Source organism: Brassica napus, chromosome A2 (genome assembly GCF_020379485.1).
Source record: "Brassica napus cultivar Da-Ae chromosome A2, Da-Ae, whole genome shotgun sequence".
Lineage (NCBI taxonomy): Eukaryota > Viridiplantae > Streptophyta > Magnoliopsida > Brassicales > Brassicaceae > Brassica > Brassica napus.
This window is the reverse complement of record NC_063435.1, coordinates 11870401-11884893: the sequence shown is the minus strand read 5'-3', so window position 1 is coordinate 11884893 and position 14493 is coordinate 11870401. Positions and strand designations below refer to the sequence as shown.

The 14493-nt window shown below is 33.1% G+C and overlaps 1 protein-coding gene across 1 annotated transcript; it reads right to left on the bottom strand.

The window, feature by feature from the left end:
- Window positions 1-7447: 7447 nt before the first annotated feature.
- On the bottom strand, window positions 7448-10650 carry LOC106381354 (auxin efflux carrier component 1-like). Its single transcript, XM_013821253.3, has 6 exons — window positions 9327-10650; window positions 8893-9127; window positions 8648-8733; window positions 8077-8234; window positions 7855-7931; window positions 7448-7756 (listed from the first exon to the last, which is right to left on the bottom strand). The coding sequence occupies exons 1-6, from the start codon at window positions 10552-10554 to the stop codon at window positions 7690-7692; spliced, it is 1851 nt and encodes a 616-aa protein (XP_013676707.2). The 5' UTR covers window positions 10555-10650; the 3' UTR covers window positions 7448-7689.
- Window positions 10651-14493: the final 3843 nt, after the last annotated feature.

The following is a 14493-nucleotide window of genomic DNA, read 5'->3' as shown; positions in this document are numbered from 1 at the left end:
CATTGATCCTAAGATCGAATCTATATTGCAACAAAAGAACAAAATGATTTATCTATCCTTCTGAAAGATTTTGTATTGTGAAGAAGGGGAGAGAATAGAGATAATTCTCTCTCTCGGAAGAGGAGAGATAACCAATAATTACCAATGATAGTCATATCAAAACATATCAAAACACTATATAATTCAAAATATCGTGGTAACTCATAATATAAATGCAGTATATAACTATACGTGTGAGCATGTGGCACAACATAAAGTTTGAATCATTTGTCTTTTCAACTTCATAAATCGTTATGTTCTTATTAAAAACCCTATAAATATTTAATAGTGCTCGAGGTTCAAACTCAACCCTCTTTTTCCCAGCAACATATTTTTGGTTATCCTTTTTTTGGTTATCTATCAATTGCGCTTAGCGTTAATTTTCTTTTACATGTAGGGTTAGAATGGAGGAAAATTTCAGGTCGTACCCTTACACCTTTTGGTAAAATTCGATTGGGTGGGGATATTGTAATGGTATATTTTAGTATCCATCATATAATGGTATTATCATGGGTTGACATGTTTCTTTTTGAAAAAGCTAATAGTAATATTGATTAGGCCTAAGCGTTCGGGTTTCGATGGAATTTTTCGGATATCGGTTCTATTTTGTAACACTCCCTAACTCTCATTTTAATAAATTCTTTAATACAGATCGGAATCAGATATAACACGTAATTTCGGTTTGAGTTGAGTTATACTGAAACAAATGTATATCGTTTGGGTTCGGTTTTTTCTGTGTCGGTTTGGATTTTACTGAAGTAAAATACAAAAAAGAATAGAAACATAAGACACATGTAAGTTAAACAAAATATTTCAAGCAGGTTCAATCAGTACATTCATACTTCCAATTTCTTTATCATGAACGTATCTACTTGTATGTCTAAGTTCTCTCACACACTCATTCGATTGCAACAGATAATAGCTACACAAGGTAAACATAAGAAACATGTCACTTAAACTTAGTAGAAATGTTTGCAACAACACACCAATAACGATAATAGAAACATAAAGTTTTTAAATGAAAGACAAACTGAGGATAAGTGAAAGTTTTACTGTGAAACCAAAAAAGAAATAGAACAAAGCAGAAAATAACAACATAGAAACTGAAAGACTTAAACTGGAACCAGCTTGTGGTGATGGAACTTAGAAGCAAAGACAAAGAGAGGTAGATCAATAATCAAACCAAATTTTAAGCAAATATGTTACAAGTAAGATGACATACCTCTTTCTATTTTTTATTTCTCTTCAATTTGCTTAAGGATTTGTTCATTTGTAAGCACCATTGACTCACAATGAATGTCTTGCTTCAACCATTGCTCAGTACACATCAGTACCTTAACCATGAAATGAGTAAGGCAACTCCTAAATCGGTCTATGATCCTTCCACATGTACTGAAAACACTCTTGGATGCAACAGAAGATACATGCATTGCAAGGACATCCTTTGTAATCTGTGACAGTATTGGGAACTTGGTACAGTTTCTTTTTCAGAATGAAAGGACATCATACTCTACACCAGCCATCAAGTCTGGATTCTCAACTCTTTCTTTTAAGTATATATCCAGTTTCTCCCGCTTCTCTTCCAGTCCAATCTCTTTTAGCATCGACTTGTACCTTCGATCAATCCTCTTATATCATATACCATCATCAACTAAATTCGGCGTTATCATGGACAGTTCTCGAGAACACTCAGATGATTGAGTGTTACTGGATTTAACTTGATCGCTTTGCCCACTTGATGTTCTCTCATGTCTTTCACTGTACTCTTTAACCAAACTAAGCAACACACTCATCACAGACTCATACATTTCTTTCCCTTTCAAATTGTCCTCCCCATAAAGCTCTTCAAAACACATTCTTGCAAGCACCATCTTCAATTAACATTTTGTTGATGTTCTTCAGTCCATCCCAATACTTGTCAAACTTCCTGAACATCTCTACTGCCTTTTCCTTCAGTTCTTGATATGTGCTTTGGCTCAACCCGATCAGGTTAGTGGCTATGATCACAATCTATTTGTAACACTAGTAAGCGTTGAGAGATGTAGACGCAACCACAACTAGAGTGGAGTTGTAGAAGATCACTAGAAACCTGCATAATATTTCTATTGATTTCCAGTCACTATACTGAGGAAGTCCTTCCCTCTTTTTCCTTTCTCCACCTTCAAAAAATGATCGTTATAGTGTTTATCTTCTGCCTCCATTTTATCAAACGCAACTTTGAACTTCAGTGTTGTATTCAACATCAGATAAGTGGAGTTTCACCTAGTATTAGCATCTAAGGGCAAGCTTCCCATAGTCAGTCTACCTGGATCAACTTTCTGCTTAAATGATGTTAAACTATTCCCTGAAACTCTAACATAGACTATCGCATTACGAACTGCATTCACATTTTATTTGCATCAGCCATCCCATCCTTCACAATCAAGTTAATGATGTGTGTATTACATTTCAAATGCATGGATTCTCCATCTAAAACTAAAGCATCTTGAGACTGTGAAGAGAATTCACTCTGAAACCTTCTCATTACGGATGAATTCGCAGTAGCATTGTCGACAGTTTCACAAAACAATTTACTGATTCTCCAGTCAGCTAAGACTTCTAAAAGAACTCTAGAGATTGTATAACCTTTGTGATATCGATGACATGTTTGAACCCGATGATAAGCTTTTTTAGTCGCCAAGAAGCATCAATGTAATATGCAATCACCATCATGTAAGTTGCCTCCGTGAACAATAACAAACACATTAAGATCAATTCAAAATTTTATTATAATATCAATACATACTCATTGAAGATTGAAGAACTTACGGATTACATGAGCCACCCAAATATCAGTAGTGATAAATATTATTTGCTTTAAATCACTTCTTTATAGCAATCTCCCTCTGCAAATACATCTTCATATATATATATATATATGTGTTTTGGTTATTTTGAATTCTAATTTGGATTTTGGGTTAAACCAAACCATACCTGATAACCAAAGTATCAGCATATTCAAAACCAATCGGTTATTTTGATGGATTCGGTTGGATTCGGATTTGGTTTTGGATAATATGCTCAGGTCTAGATCTTCATATCATATATGTAACATATCTAATCTTCACGTAGGGATAGAAAAATAAATCTTCTTTTCGTCACTCATTTATTTTCTACTTCTACCCTTTTTCAAATATAATCTCAAAATAAACTACCAATACTATTTTATAAAAAGAAGTACATGTGTTAAAAAAAGAGAGTACAGTAGTAAAATTAATTAAAAGCCAAGAAAAGAATAGAGATAAAGACAAATAACGAAAGCTCTCAAAGCTCTGTCTGGACGACGGCCGACCCAACATCGCTTAGTGGCAGGCAGACACTAACATCTGCAACTATGAACCTTTAAAGACGTTTATACCATTTTGCTGTTCCATGTCATTCTCTTGCTTCTTTTTAAAATCAGATTACTTTAAAATCTCAAAATAAATTAAAGATTTCTATTCCGTGACGAGATTAACTTATTTATGATATTCTCGGTCCTTTCAAGTTTCAATCTCTCATGTAATATCACAATCTCAGCTGATGAAAAAAAAATCTAATTAGGCTATAGGTGTGTTAAAAAAAAAAATAGGCTATAGGTAATAGCTGTTTCGATAAATGGTACCAGATACACTGTGAAGAAGAGCAGAGAATGAACCCCGAAATGGAAGCTTCTGAAAAATGTTTATGCGTTCAGTGGCATTAGAAAGGGAAGTTGCACATCGTCTTTCTTCTTCTCTCTTGTCTCAGTCTTCTTTTATTTACTTGTTTTTGTTTTTATTTTTAAATGTATATGAGCAATGGTAAATTAGGGTTCTAGGATCTCGTAAAGTTTATAAAAATGTTAGAAAAAAGATGTTGCACAAAAATAGATTTTTATGTTTGATAAATTTTTATTTTTAATAACTGTAGACTAACTTCCACAAAACTAAGTAAACTTAACGAATTACTATTAATTTAAGGGTAAATCTTTAAAATAGCACATTTCTAAGTTTATGTCATAAAAATAGCCTCAAAAACTAAAATGATCAAAATAGCATTTTATCTTTTGAAAAATTTAAATTTTTTTATTTTTCAAAATTTGAAATCTTATCCCCAGAACCCCACTCCCCAACTCTAAACCCTAAAACCTAAACCCTAAAACCTAAATTCTAAACTCTAAACCCTAAACCTTAAACTCCACCCCTTAACTTTAAACTCTAATGTCTAAATTAATTTACCATTGGGGTATAAGTGTATATTTATCTCTTTTGATAAAATATTAAGTGTTATTTTGATCATTTTTATTCTTAGAGGTTATATTTGTGACAAAAAAAATTTTAGTGCTATTCCAGTCATTTTCTCTTAATTTAACTTTATTGAAAATAGATAATATATAGAAGATGTATTTATAATATAAATTTAATATTTTAAATATGTGTTAGGAAATAAAAAATAAAAAATAGTAGTACTATATTTTTGTGGAACAAAGGTTTAATAAATTTAGAAGAAATTAGGGTATGGGTGGTTTCTTCGCTACCACCCGCAAACTCAGTTTTTGCGGTTTGTAGCACTTGTTGGCGTTTTGCAACAATCACTCAAACCGTTCTAAACCTCATAAATTCAAAAGTTTGTTCTAGTTAGCGTTTGTGGTTGCGGGAGGATAATTTTTTTTAAACAATATAAATATAAAAATAAAAATATTCAATAAAATTTTTAAATTAGAATTATAAAAATACTAAAGTATATCTATTATATTTTAATTAATATTATAAATTTTAAAAATAAAAATATTTTCTATAATTTTAAAAATTTTAAAACTATAAATTACTAAATATAATTTTTAGATTTTTGATATTTTTATAATTATATAAAATGTAAATATTGTTAATTTATTATATTACTGATGTTGTATTTGATAGTTAACCAGTCATAAGTATTTTGTAAACGCACTAATTTTTAATCACAGAACTAGTCGTACAAATATTTTAAAATCGCTAAAAATCGTTACTGCAATCGTAATCGATGCGTTTGAAACAGTCCGACCTTTATACAAGAACTGGGGAGAGTATTATCATAGTAGGTATATTATGGGAGACGTTGAACATTTTGAAGAATGAGTTACAACGGCGGCTATAGCCGTCTCATGCAGAAATATTTATAATAGATTTTTATGTGATGCGTGCCATGAATTGAGGGATGCTTTCTTCAACTATTTCTTCTCTTCTAATTATTACTCCTTTCAATATTTGCTTTAACGAGATTAGTTAGGTATAGGGGTGTTCAATCCGGATATCGGTTCGGTTTCGGTTCGTTTTTTTTTTGTTTTTGGTATTTCGGTTAGTAAAATATAACTACCATTCTAAATCCATATTTACTTCGGTTCGGTTCGGTTTATATACCGTCGTTTTCGGTTTATTCGGTTTTATACCAAAAAACATAATTATTTTGTTTGAGATTATATTATATGAATTTTAGAGTCATATTGTCAACACCGTCATTTATTAAAAATATATTACATGTTCAAATAAATGAACAAAAAAGTAAAAATGCTTCTACCATCAAATAAAATAATCAAATCTATGACTAAAATCAAAGCTTGAAATTTTAAAATAAAAACTAGATTTTGACCCGCGCTAAAGCGCGGAATAATTTTTTGATAAAAACTTTATATAATTGCATTTTCTCTTTATTCAAAGTAGGTCTGAGCATAAAATCCGTAAACCAAAGTTTGTACCGAACTTAAACCAAAGAACCCGATCTATATCCAATACGAAATATAAAAAATCCCAGAATAGGTCTTGTAAGGTAGTACGTCATATATCCGAACCCGAGTGTTATTAGCCGAACCCGAACAGACAACCTGAAAAAACCAAAAAAAAAAATCCAAAATAGCTCTGGATCTTGCATATTCCTAGATACACCACTACAGTTTCGTGAATATAAATATCTTTTATACATATATCAATTATAGTTACTATATTTAGTTAATATACTAATAAACTTCAGTAAATATAGGGTAGTTACTAACAAAAATATTGGAAATAAAAATAGGTCCAAAAGTTAAGAGATCATTTATCTCTAATGAGATAGGAATAGGTCCAAAAATTAATGACAATATTTTTAAGTAGATAAAAATTAGGACTCTGTTTTAATAGATTAGATATGAAACAAAACATAAACATAAAAGAAAAGTTTTTCCACTCTTCCATATTTAGTATTCATTAAAGTCATGATTTTTCAATTGAAAATTTTCCATTAATTATTGTCCATCAAATTTATAATCTTCATATTAATCTAGTGAAGACTAAAATAAAGCAAAAAGATCAAAAAAGACTTAGAAAATAAGATGTCTGAATTGCGATGTATTGTTATTTAGTTATAGTTCAAGTGTTTTACAAATTAAAGTTTTTTATTACTATAAAATTATGGTAATAGTTATTAACACAAATTTAACTTATGTAACAAATAGATTTTCATGTATTGTTATAAAATAGATACATATTTACATGTTTCTACTTTTAATCGGTTTTGTTCGGTTTATTCGGTTTAATCGGTTATATACCAAACCATATCCAAATCCTACGGTTTTTATAAAATTATATCCATTCGGTTTATATGGTATATACCAAAACTAAACCATATTGTCTATTTCGGTTCGGTTCGGTTCGGTACGGTTTGGTTTTACCATATTGAACAGCCCTAGTTAGGTATGTAAATAAATAGAAAACGCAACCACTTTTTCTTTAATTGAGCCAATATCTTAAATATTCTACTAATAAATACATAAACACTCTTTCTTAAAATATAGCACTACAAGAAGATGTACCACTTGTTTAAGAAAGAATCAATCCAGCTCGAAAGCATATCAAATTGATTCTTATTTCTTTACCATTTAAACTTAGGTAACGACAAAACTAAGTTAGCTAATATGTATGCATTTTATGTCTCATTAAACTTAAAAGTAGGATTTTTGATAAACCAACATCAAAACTTATCTTTGTGTACAACCTTCGTAGAAATTTGCAGACTAAACAGTCTTCAATGATCATAGAAAAGGTTAATAACCCTGCAAAGCATCACCACTTAAGTGGTACATAATGATTCTGAGAAGAATCAGAAAAGGAATACTCAATACTAAAACGAATATTTTACGGTTCCACAAACGCAGTGAAGAGGAATCTTGACCAGGATGAACGCCAAATATCTTTACGGGCTCCATTGATCTTTTGATCTTTCTACGTTTAATCGAGTGTTATGTTGAATGCAAACTCCTCTGTTATTTATTAGAACCACATGCTTATATGTGTCACGCCATCTCAACTAAAAAGTATGCATATAGTTTCCAGTATACTGTTAATCATATTCAGAAAAGTAGCAACGCTTTTATAAATTCCTAACAACTACCGAAAGAAAAAACAAGAATGCTCATTAAAATTAAGAAAACAGAAACTTTTCCAAAGCTACATCTTCTTCCTTCCTTCAAGAGCTTCTTTCTCCAAATTCATTTAGAAGCTTATCTAAAGGTGCTATTGATGTAATTTTGTGGGTATTCAACAAAATGGGCATTACTCTTCTCTAATTCCATAATCTCCCAAAAGATTTAAAGAGGGTCCTTGTCTTTTTTTTCTTTTCATACTTGGTAGTATCTCATCATAGCCCCAAGAGAATGTAGTAGAGAAGGGTTATGGGCAATGCAATCAGCATTCCGAATATCACACTACAACCAAAAAATATACAAGACTCGTTAACAAAAGACCCTAATCAAAGTATCCTTAGTTTCACAGATTTCATATATGAACAAGGGAATAAACTTACGCAGTGCTAAGAATGTCAGGATGCACATTATACTCCTTCGCGAACACAAAGGGTACAATTCCTTGAGGCAAAGCTGCCTGATTTTATCAATAGAATATTTTTTTGTGAGCAAATCAATAGAATAATTTAAAAAAAAGTTTAAATATAGAACAAGACTACAAAAGTGATGGTAACAAAAAATATAAAAAGCATTTATTTAATCATGCATATAAACAAAAATACCTGAATGATGGCAACGCGGAGGAGAACGCCTCGGAGGCCAACGGCGTAGGAAGCGACAGTCATGACGGCAGGTCCGGCGAGAAATCTCATACCCGCCGCAAAAGCAGCTCTTCTGTTTCCACACGCTATTATTCTTGGGTTCAACGCCATGAACAACCCTTAAACACATTAAAACTTATAATTTAATACTATTGTTTTACCTTTTGTATTTGGTTAATTAATCTTTTACCAGATTAACTTCAAAAGAGTGATATACAATGATCATTACATCCATTATTCCACCACCAATATATTCCAAAAGAGACATGTTATTATGATAAATAAGCAGGGAACTGTGGAGCATGCATTCTTCTGTGAAAGCCAGTTTTGTTTGCTCTTTTCATTCAAACATTTCTTTCTTTTATAAAAAAAAACCTTTTTTAAAAGGAGGGAGAATCATGCAATCACATGATTAAGTTTTTTAAGTTATCTTTTAAAGAATGAAGGTCAGGAATAAAGAGAACAAATTGACTGTTTATGGTATTTATTATGTAATAGTAAATGTAAAGAAGTAAAAATAGTAGGAACTGACCAAGACTGAACATAGCCATGCCTAGACCTGCATCTGAGAGTATGGAGATAGACTTTGCTATAATAGCTGGCATTTCAATGTTCCACCTGCACATACCAAATCAAATTTAATTCCAAGATCTCTCTCAAATCTTTTTACTGCAAACATAGACGCATTTAAGACTACTTTTGCCCTTTACATTTTTATCAAGGAACTTTATTAAAAATGTCAAAATATTAACGTTAAGAGTTGTTAGAAAACAGTACTTGAAAGAGATGAGGGACCAAGTGATGCCGAATAAACTGGAGTAAGAGTTTGGATTACGGATGAGTTTTCTCCAGACCATAATGAGTATGAGTCTTGTCATCACACTTGTTGGTGGCATAACCTTTGGCTGCTGCTGCTGCGCCTTGTTGCTTATGTTGTTGTCTGTGGCCAAGACTTTGCTATCATCATCTTTATTACCAAAACTGAACTCTTCCCTCTCTACATATTGGCTATCTGAAATAAGATTAAACACTTCAGCAACTAATCTAAAGACAACATCAATCAAAGCCTTAATCTTGATTTGAAGATGCAAAATTGCAAAACATGTATACATGAACATAATCTAACAAGACAGATAGTGTGGGGTTGTTTTTGCAAAAGAAATAATTTGGAGCTACTAAAGCGAAACAGTAATATTGTTGGGGGACCATACCGTTACTATTCCCCTGGGGTACAGAGATCTTAACGTCCTTGTGTTGCTCATTCGTAGCGGCGGCGTAATCGGAGTGGTGGTTTCCTCCTCCGCCGAACACATCTGAGACCGGCGAAGCGCTTGAGCTCCACACAAACATATGAAGGTCTCTTCCATTCCCATCTTGCCCATTCCCTCTCTTCCCACCAACCACCGCACCGTTTCCCTTCGCCGCCGCACCTCCGCCGCCGCTCTGCGGCGAGAACATCCCTGGATTCGGCGCCGGATAATGCGCTCCACCACCACCGCTTCCTCCCGACTGGTAAGGAAACCTCCCAGCTCCCGCCGCCGGTTTAGCTCCGCCGTCTTCCTCGTAGTTAGACGGCCGCGGCGTAGGTCCTTTGGAACCAAAAACAGCTTCTCCGGGACCGAAGTTCGAGTTCCGGCCACCACCAGCAGCCATCATCGAGTAAAAATCAGTATGGTTAAAACTCGAGCCACGTGGCGTTGGGTTTCTCGAACTCTGAAGCGAATAAATCTCCGCGTTGGTGAGATTCGAAGGCCGAGGAGTCGCCGACAAGCCCTGAGACCTTCTCGAGTAAATATCAGACCTCGAGGCGTTAGAACGACGGACAGTGACGTGAAGCTTCCCATCTTCTTTAATCTCAGCTTCTGTCTCAAGCGGCTGCCGACCGTCCAACGACATAATGTCGGAATCAACATGGATCGAGACAATAGAGCCAGCAGTGTCGGGAAACTGCTCGGAGATCAGAAGCTTCGCGCCGCGGTACTCGAAGAGAAAGAGCATGAGCGTGTACCATATGATACACTGGAGAACCACGATCTGCACCATGAGGTCGCCGGAGAAGTCGCCGTACATGCCTTTGAGGAGAGGTATGCCCATGACGAGGGTGTTGGGGAGAGTGGTGAGGGAGAAGAGGGTGATGGTCCAGTCCAAGGAGCCGTTGGGGCTGAGTTTGCACCAGAGGAAGAGGATAGAGAGGACGATGACTTTCTGGAGAGAGTCGGCGGCGAGGAAACGGAGGTTCATGGCGTAAGGGTTGTTGGCGGCGATGAAGTGGAAAGAGAGGAGAGGGACGGCGAAGAGAGCCACGAAACGGTTGATGCCGGAGCATTGGGTCGGTGTGAAGATCTTCCACCATTTGACGGAGCCGTAAGCGAGGATCATGGCTACGTATAACGGAACCATCGCCGTCATGACGTGGTAGAAGTCCGTCGCCGTTATCATCGTGTTATCTTAGAGAGAGAGAGGAAGAAGTGTCTTCGGTGTTGAGAGAAGCGGTGGAGAGGGGAAGAGGGAGTAAAGTGAGTGTGAAGAAGAGAACACGTTTTTATATTACTTTTTTGATTTTTTCGTTGAGGAAACACTAATATTTAATATGCTTTTTTAAATCTTGATATATTATTCGTTGGTTTTTGTCGTCACTCGATAGTGTTTTTTTTTGTGTCTTCCTTCCTGAATTTATTACTTTGGAACTTATTTCTATCTATAAACAAGCTTTATTTAAGAGCTAAACATGCAAATAAAATTCTGAATAGGTCAGTTCAGTTGAGTTAATTGAGTATAGTATATATATATATAAGCTGAAGGGTTCTTCTATGCTTTTTTGCTATGTTATATACTCATTATTATCAAACGAAAATGTCAGATATTTTGTTTGAATGCACAAAAATATAAAATTTTACATTTTAATAAATAATATTACTAATAATATAAATTGAAAATATATTATATAATCATAAATAATACAGCAAAATATTATTAGTTAACTAATTTTTAATAAAGTTAAATTATTTTAAAAATATCAAAACATCTCGAAACATCAAAATTTTTTGAAAGGTTTATATTTTAATATTTTATTTTACACGTTTTATATAATATACATATATATATACATATTAAAATCCGTACAAAAGCAATCGGTCGATATCATGAGGAGTGCTGATATTTGAGGAAACACAATATTCCATCAACAGTCTGCTCTTCAAATTTTCCCATCATTCCATACAAACACAACTCTTCTTTTTTCCAGCTTTTTATTTTTCCAACTGGTTTTATCAACTTCTATTTTACGTAAAATATTCTATGGTGTGCCAATACACAGCGGATCAATTAAAACATACAAATTAGGTTTATGCAATCTGAATATAAGAAATAGAGTATGTTTTAACATCATCACTTTTTTATTTTATACAATTTATCTTTTAATTTTAAAAATTATATCATATTTTTTTAAAAATAAAATATGTGTTTACAAGTTTCAAATCTACACAATCGTTTTTATTCTGCATCCTTTTCAATATTTGCATTGATCCTCATGTCAGTTTTTTTTTTTTTAACTGAATCCTCCTCATGTCAGTTACGACTCCATGTACTGCTGAACTCAGTTTTGATGGTTTCCGATTGTTATATTTGCACCGCTTCTACTTAACCATTTGCAAACACTTGAGACGAGCACATTATAATTGACCTTTTAAGCAAACACTTGGAACGTGAAAAATGGAAAAGAAAGTCGCAGCTGGTAGAGATAATTAGGTTTCATAAAGCAAATTTTGACTAATTAGTCACTTTAATTAAAGCTTATTTTTGACTTGCATATATAGATGAAGTGGGCCTGGTCGGCTGATACTAAAAACCAAAAAAACTAATCTCAATCTTATATATTAAAATAGAAATCACAATTTTGATTTATGTGTGATTTTTTTTAAAAATAGACCATCATTAGAAATCAGTCATCATTCATTTATAACTAATAACATGACGTAATAATATAACACAACTAATATAACTATAACCCTTACAAAACCGGAATGGAAACATGACCAATTTTTAATCCTTATTAAATATAAAATCAATTTATAGATAGTGAAGATGTTAACCATTATCAAACCAGTCCGTGGACCAATACATTATCCTATTGTTATTATTCTGAACATGCAATATTAATCAAATTTTGACTAACCCCTTAGACTAACGACGAACACTATACCAAATGGATTTAATTAATCACCATATGTATATTGCATTTATAAAACAAATTTTATACACCAAATCTAAATTACAAACTAACTAATTACCGTAATATTTTACAGGCACAATATATTATAGTGTTAAAAATTTGATGTTTTTAACAGTATCCCATTTTTTTTATCTATTACCAATTTGATTTAGTTTTTAACAGTAGGTCCAATTTGATTTAAATTTTATATATATTTCAAATTTAGAAATAAAAAAAAATATGTAAAATAATACTGTTACAATTATGTTTTCAAAACAAAATATGTTACAAGAATACAAAATTTGAATTTTTATAATAATAATATCATAAATCACATAAACATAGGTGTAATAGAGTTAGATAATACATAATACTAAACTATATTAATTTATTGATAAATTTTGTTTTATAAACTAAAATGATTTAGTATATAAAATAAAACCCGCACGGTTACGGTTGTGCGGATCGAGATCTAGTATGTAGTTAAGTATGTTAATCAATGGGAATGATATGTGCCGTGATACGTATTTTGCATCACACTATAATATATTTATATAGGCAATTATGATTTATCGATTGATTCTAATTTTTTTTTGCATAGAATAAACTATGATTTGAATGTGAAAATGTCAAGCAATTAATAAAAAAAATTTAGTTAATTTTCAAAACGTAACCTTAAGTTTTATTTTGGTAACAAAAAGTAACCTTTAAGTTGTAACCAATCTAACCTATACTAAAAGGAGGATATATTGATCAGAGAGGATGTCCACGTCAGATCAAAAAAACAGCTAATCATATGCTTTTAACTTACCACGTCAGCTCATTCATTTTCTTAACACAATCTTATCGTCTCTTCCTCAAATATTTGTCGGTGACTTTTCCTTTGCACTCTACGGCGTCGAAGTCTTCGCCGATCGACCTCCCCACTATCAAGATCAATAACTGTATCATTCAAAACAATACCCTCTTCAACTTCTTCCCTTTCCCCAACCTAGCTATATATACAGTGAGATTCAAGACCAAAGTTCCTCACATCCTTATCCCCGAAAGCACCAGCGTGATTGAACTCCAAGGGTAAAGCACGACCATGATATCAGGTCAGGTGGGATGTGCATCTTTTCATTTCATCTTCAGTTCTGATTGCTTCATAATTAAGTTCCACGATTTGAACCCATATACTCTTTCTTATGCAGATCAACCATTGGGATGAAGTTGTTGTCACAAACGGCCTTCAGATGGATGAGGACGAGGATGATAATGAGGAAGATGACCAAGAAGTAGATCACCGAAATAGAGCAAATAAAAACGGTATATGTGGTTAAACGACTGCTCTCTGTTTATATTATAAAACTAAAACCACGAAATCTGATTTTGGTGGTTTCACTTTTTTTTATTCTTTTATTGCAGTCATCAGCTGGGATGTTGGGTTAGTGTATGCGGAACCACGAAGGTTTGTTAATATTAGTTTCTGACTTTATATTACAAAATTTATATTTTCTTTTCCTTGACACAAAGAGATTAAGAATTCAAGGTTAACATCAACGATTTATAGTTGCAACTTGACAGACAGTGACTGAAGAAGACTGGACTATGCATGACTTCTTGGCCCAATCATCCTGCAATGATCAAGGTGAGATGCTCAGAGGTGTCAACTGTTTCATTTTGTTATAAGTGTGGTGTATATACACTACTCCCAAACGTATCTGATTATTTTTCATGTTTGCTCATTCCAAAAGGTATTCCTTGGAAACAACAGTGTTTGCGATGTAGAAAACCATGAGCTGACGAAGGCTGGTTTATCTTCTTGTGAGACCTGGATTTGACTATCATAAGAAGGCTGGCGCCATGAATTCGTTGGTAAATAATTATGCTTAATCCTTGATTGTATATTTTAAACTGATATATAATGGTCTCTCGCAAACTTATTGATTCTTTCGTCTTTTCATGTTCTATATATTCAATTGAAGATAGGAGTCTCGGGGTTTCTATCAATTGTGCCTTATTCTTTTTAATGTCGACTGTGATCACTACATCTACAATAGCAAAAATCTAAGAGAAGCAATGTGTTTCGTGGTGGCTTCTAAGTTGGGAAAGAAGATTTGTTATGATCACTACCCTCAAAGATTCGATGGGATCGGTAGACACGACAGATACAGTAATGGCAGCGT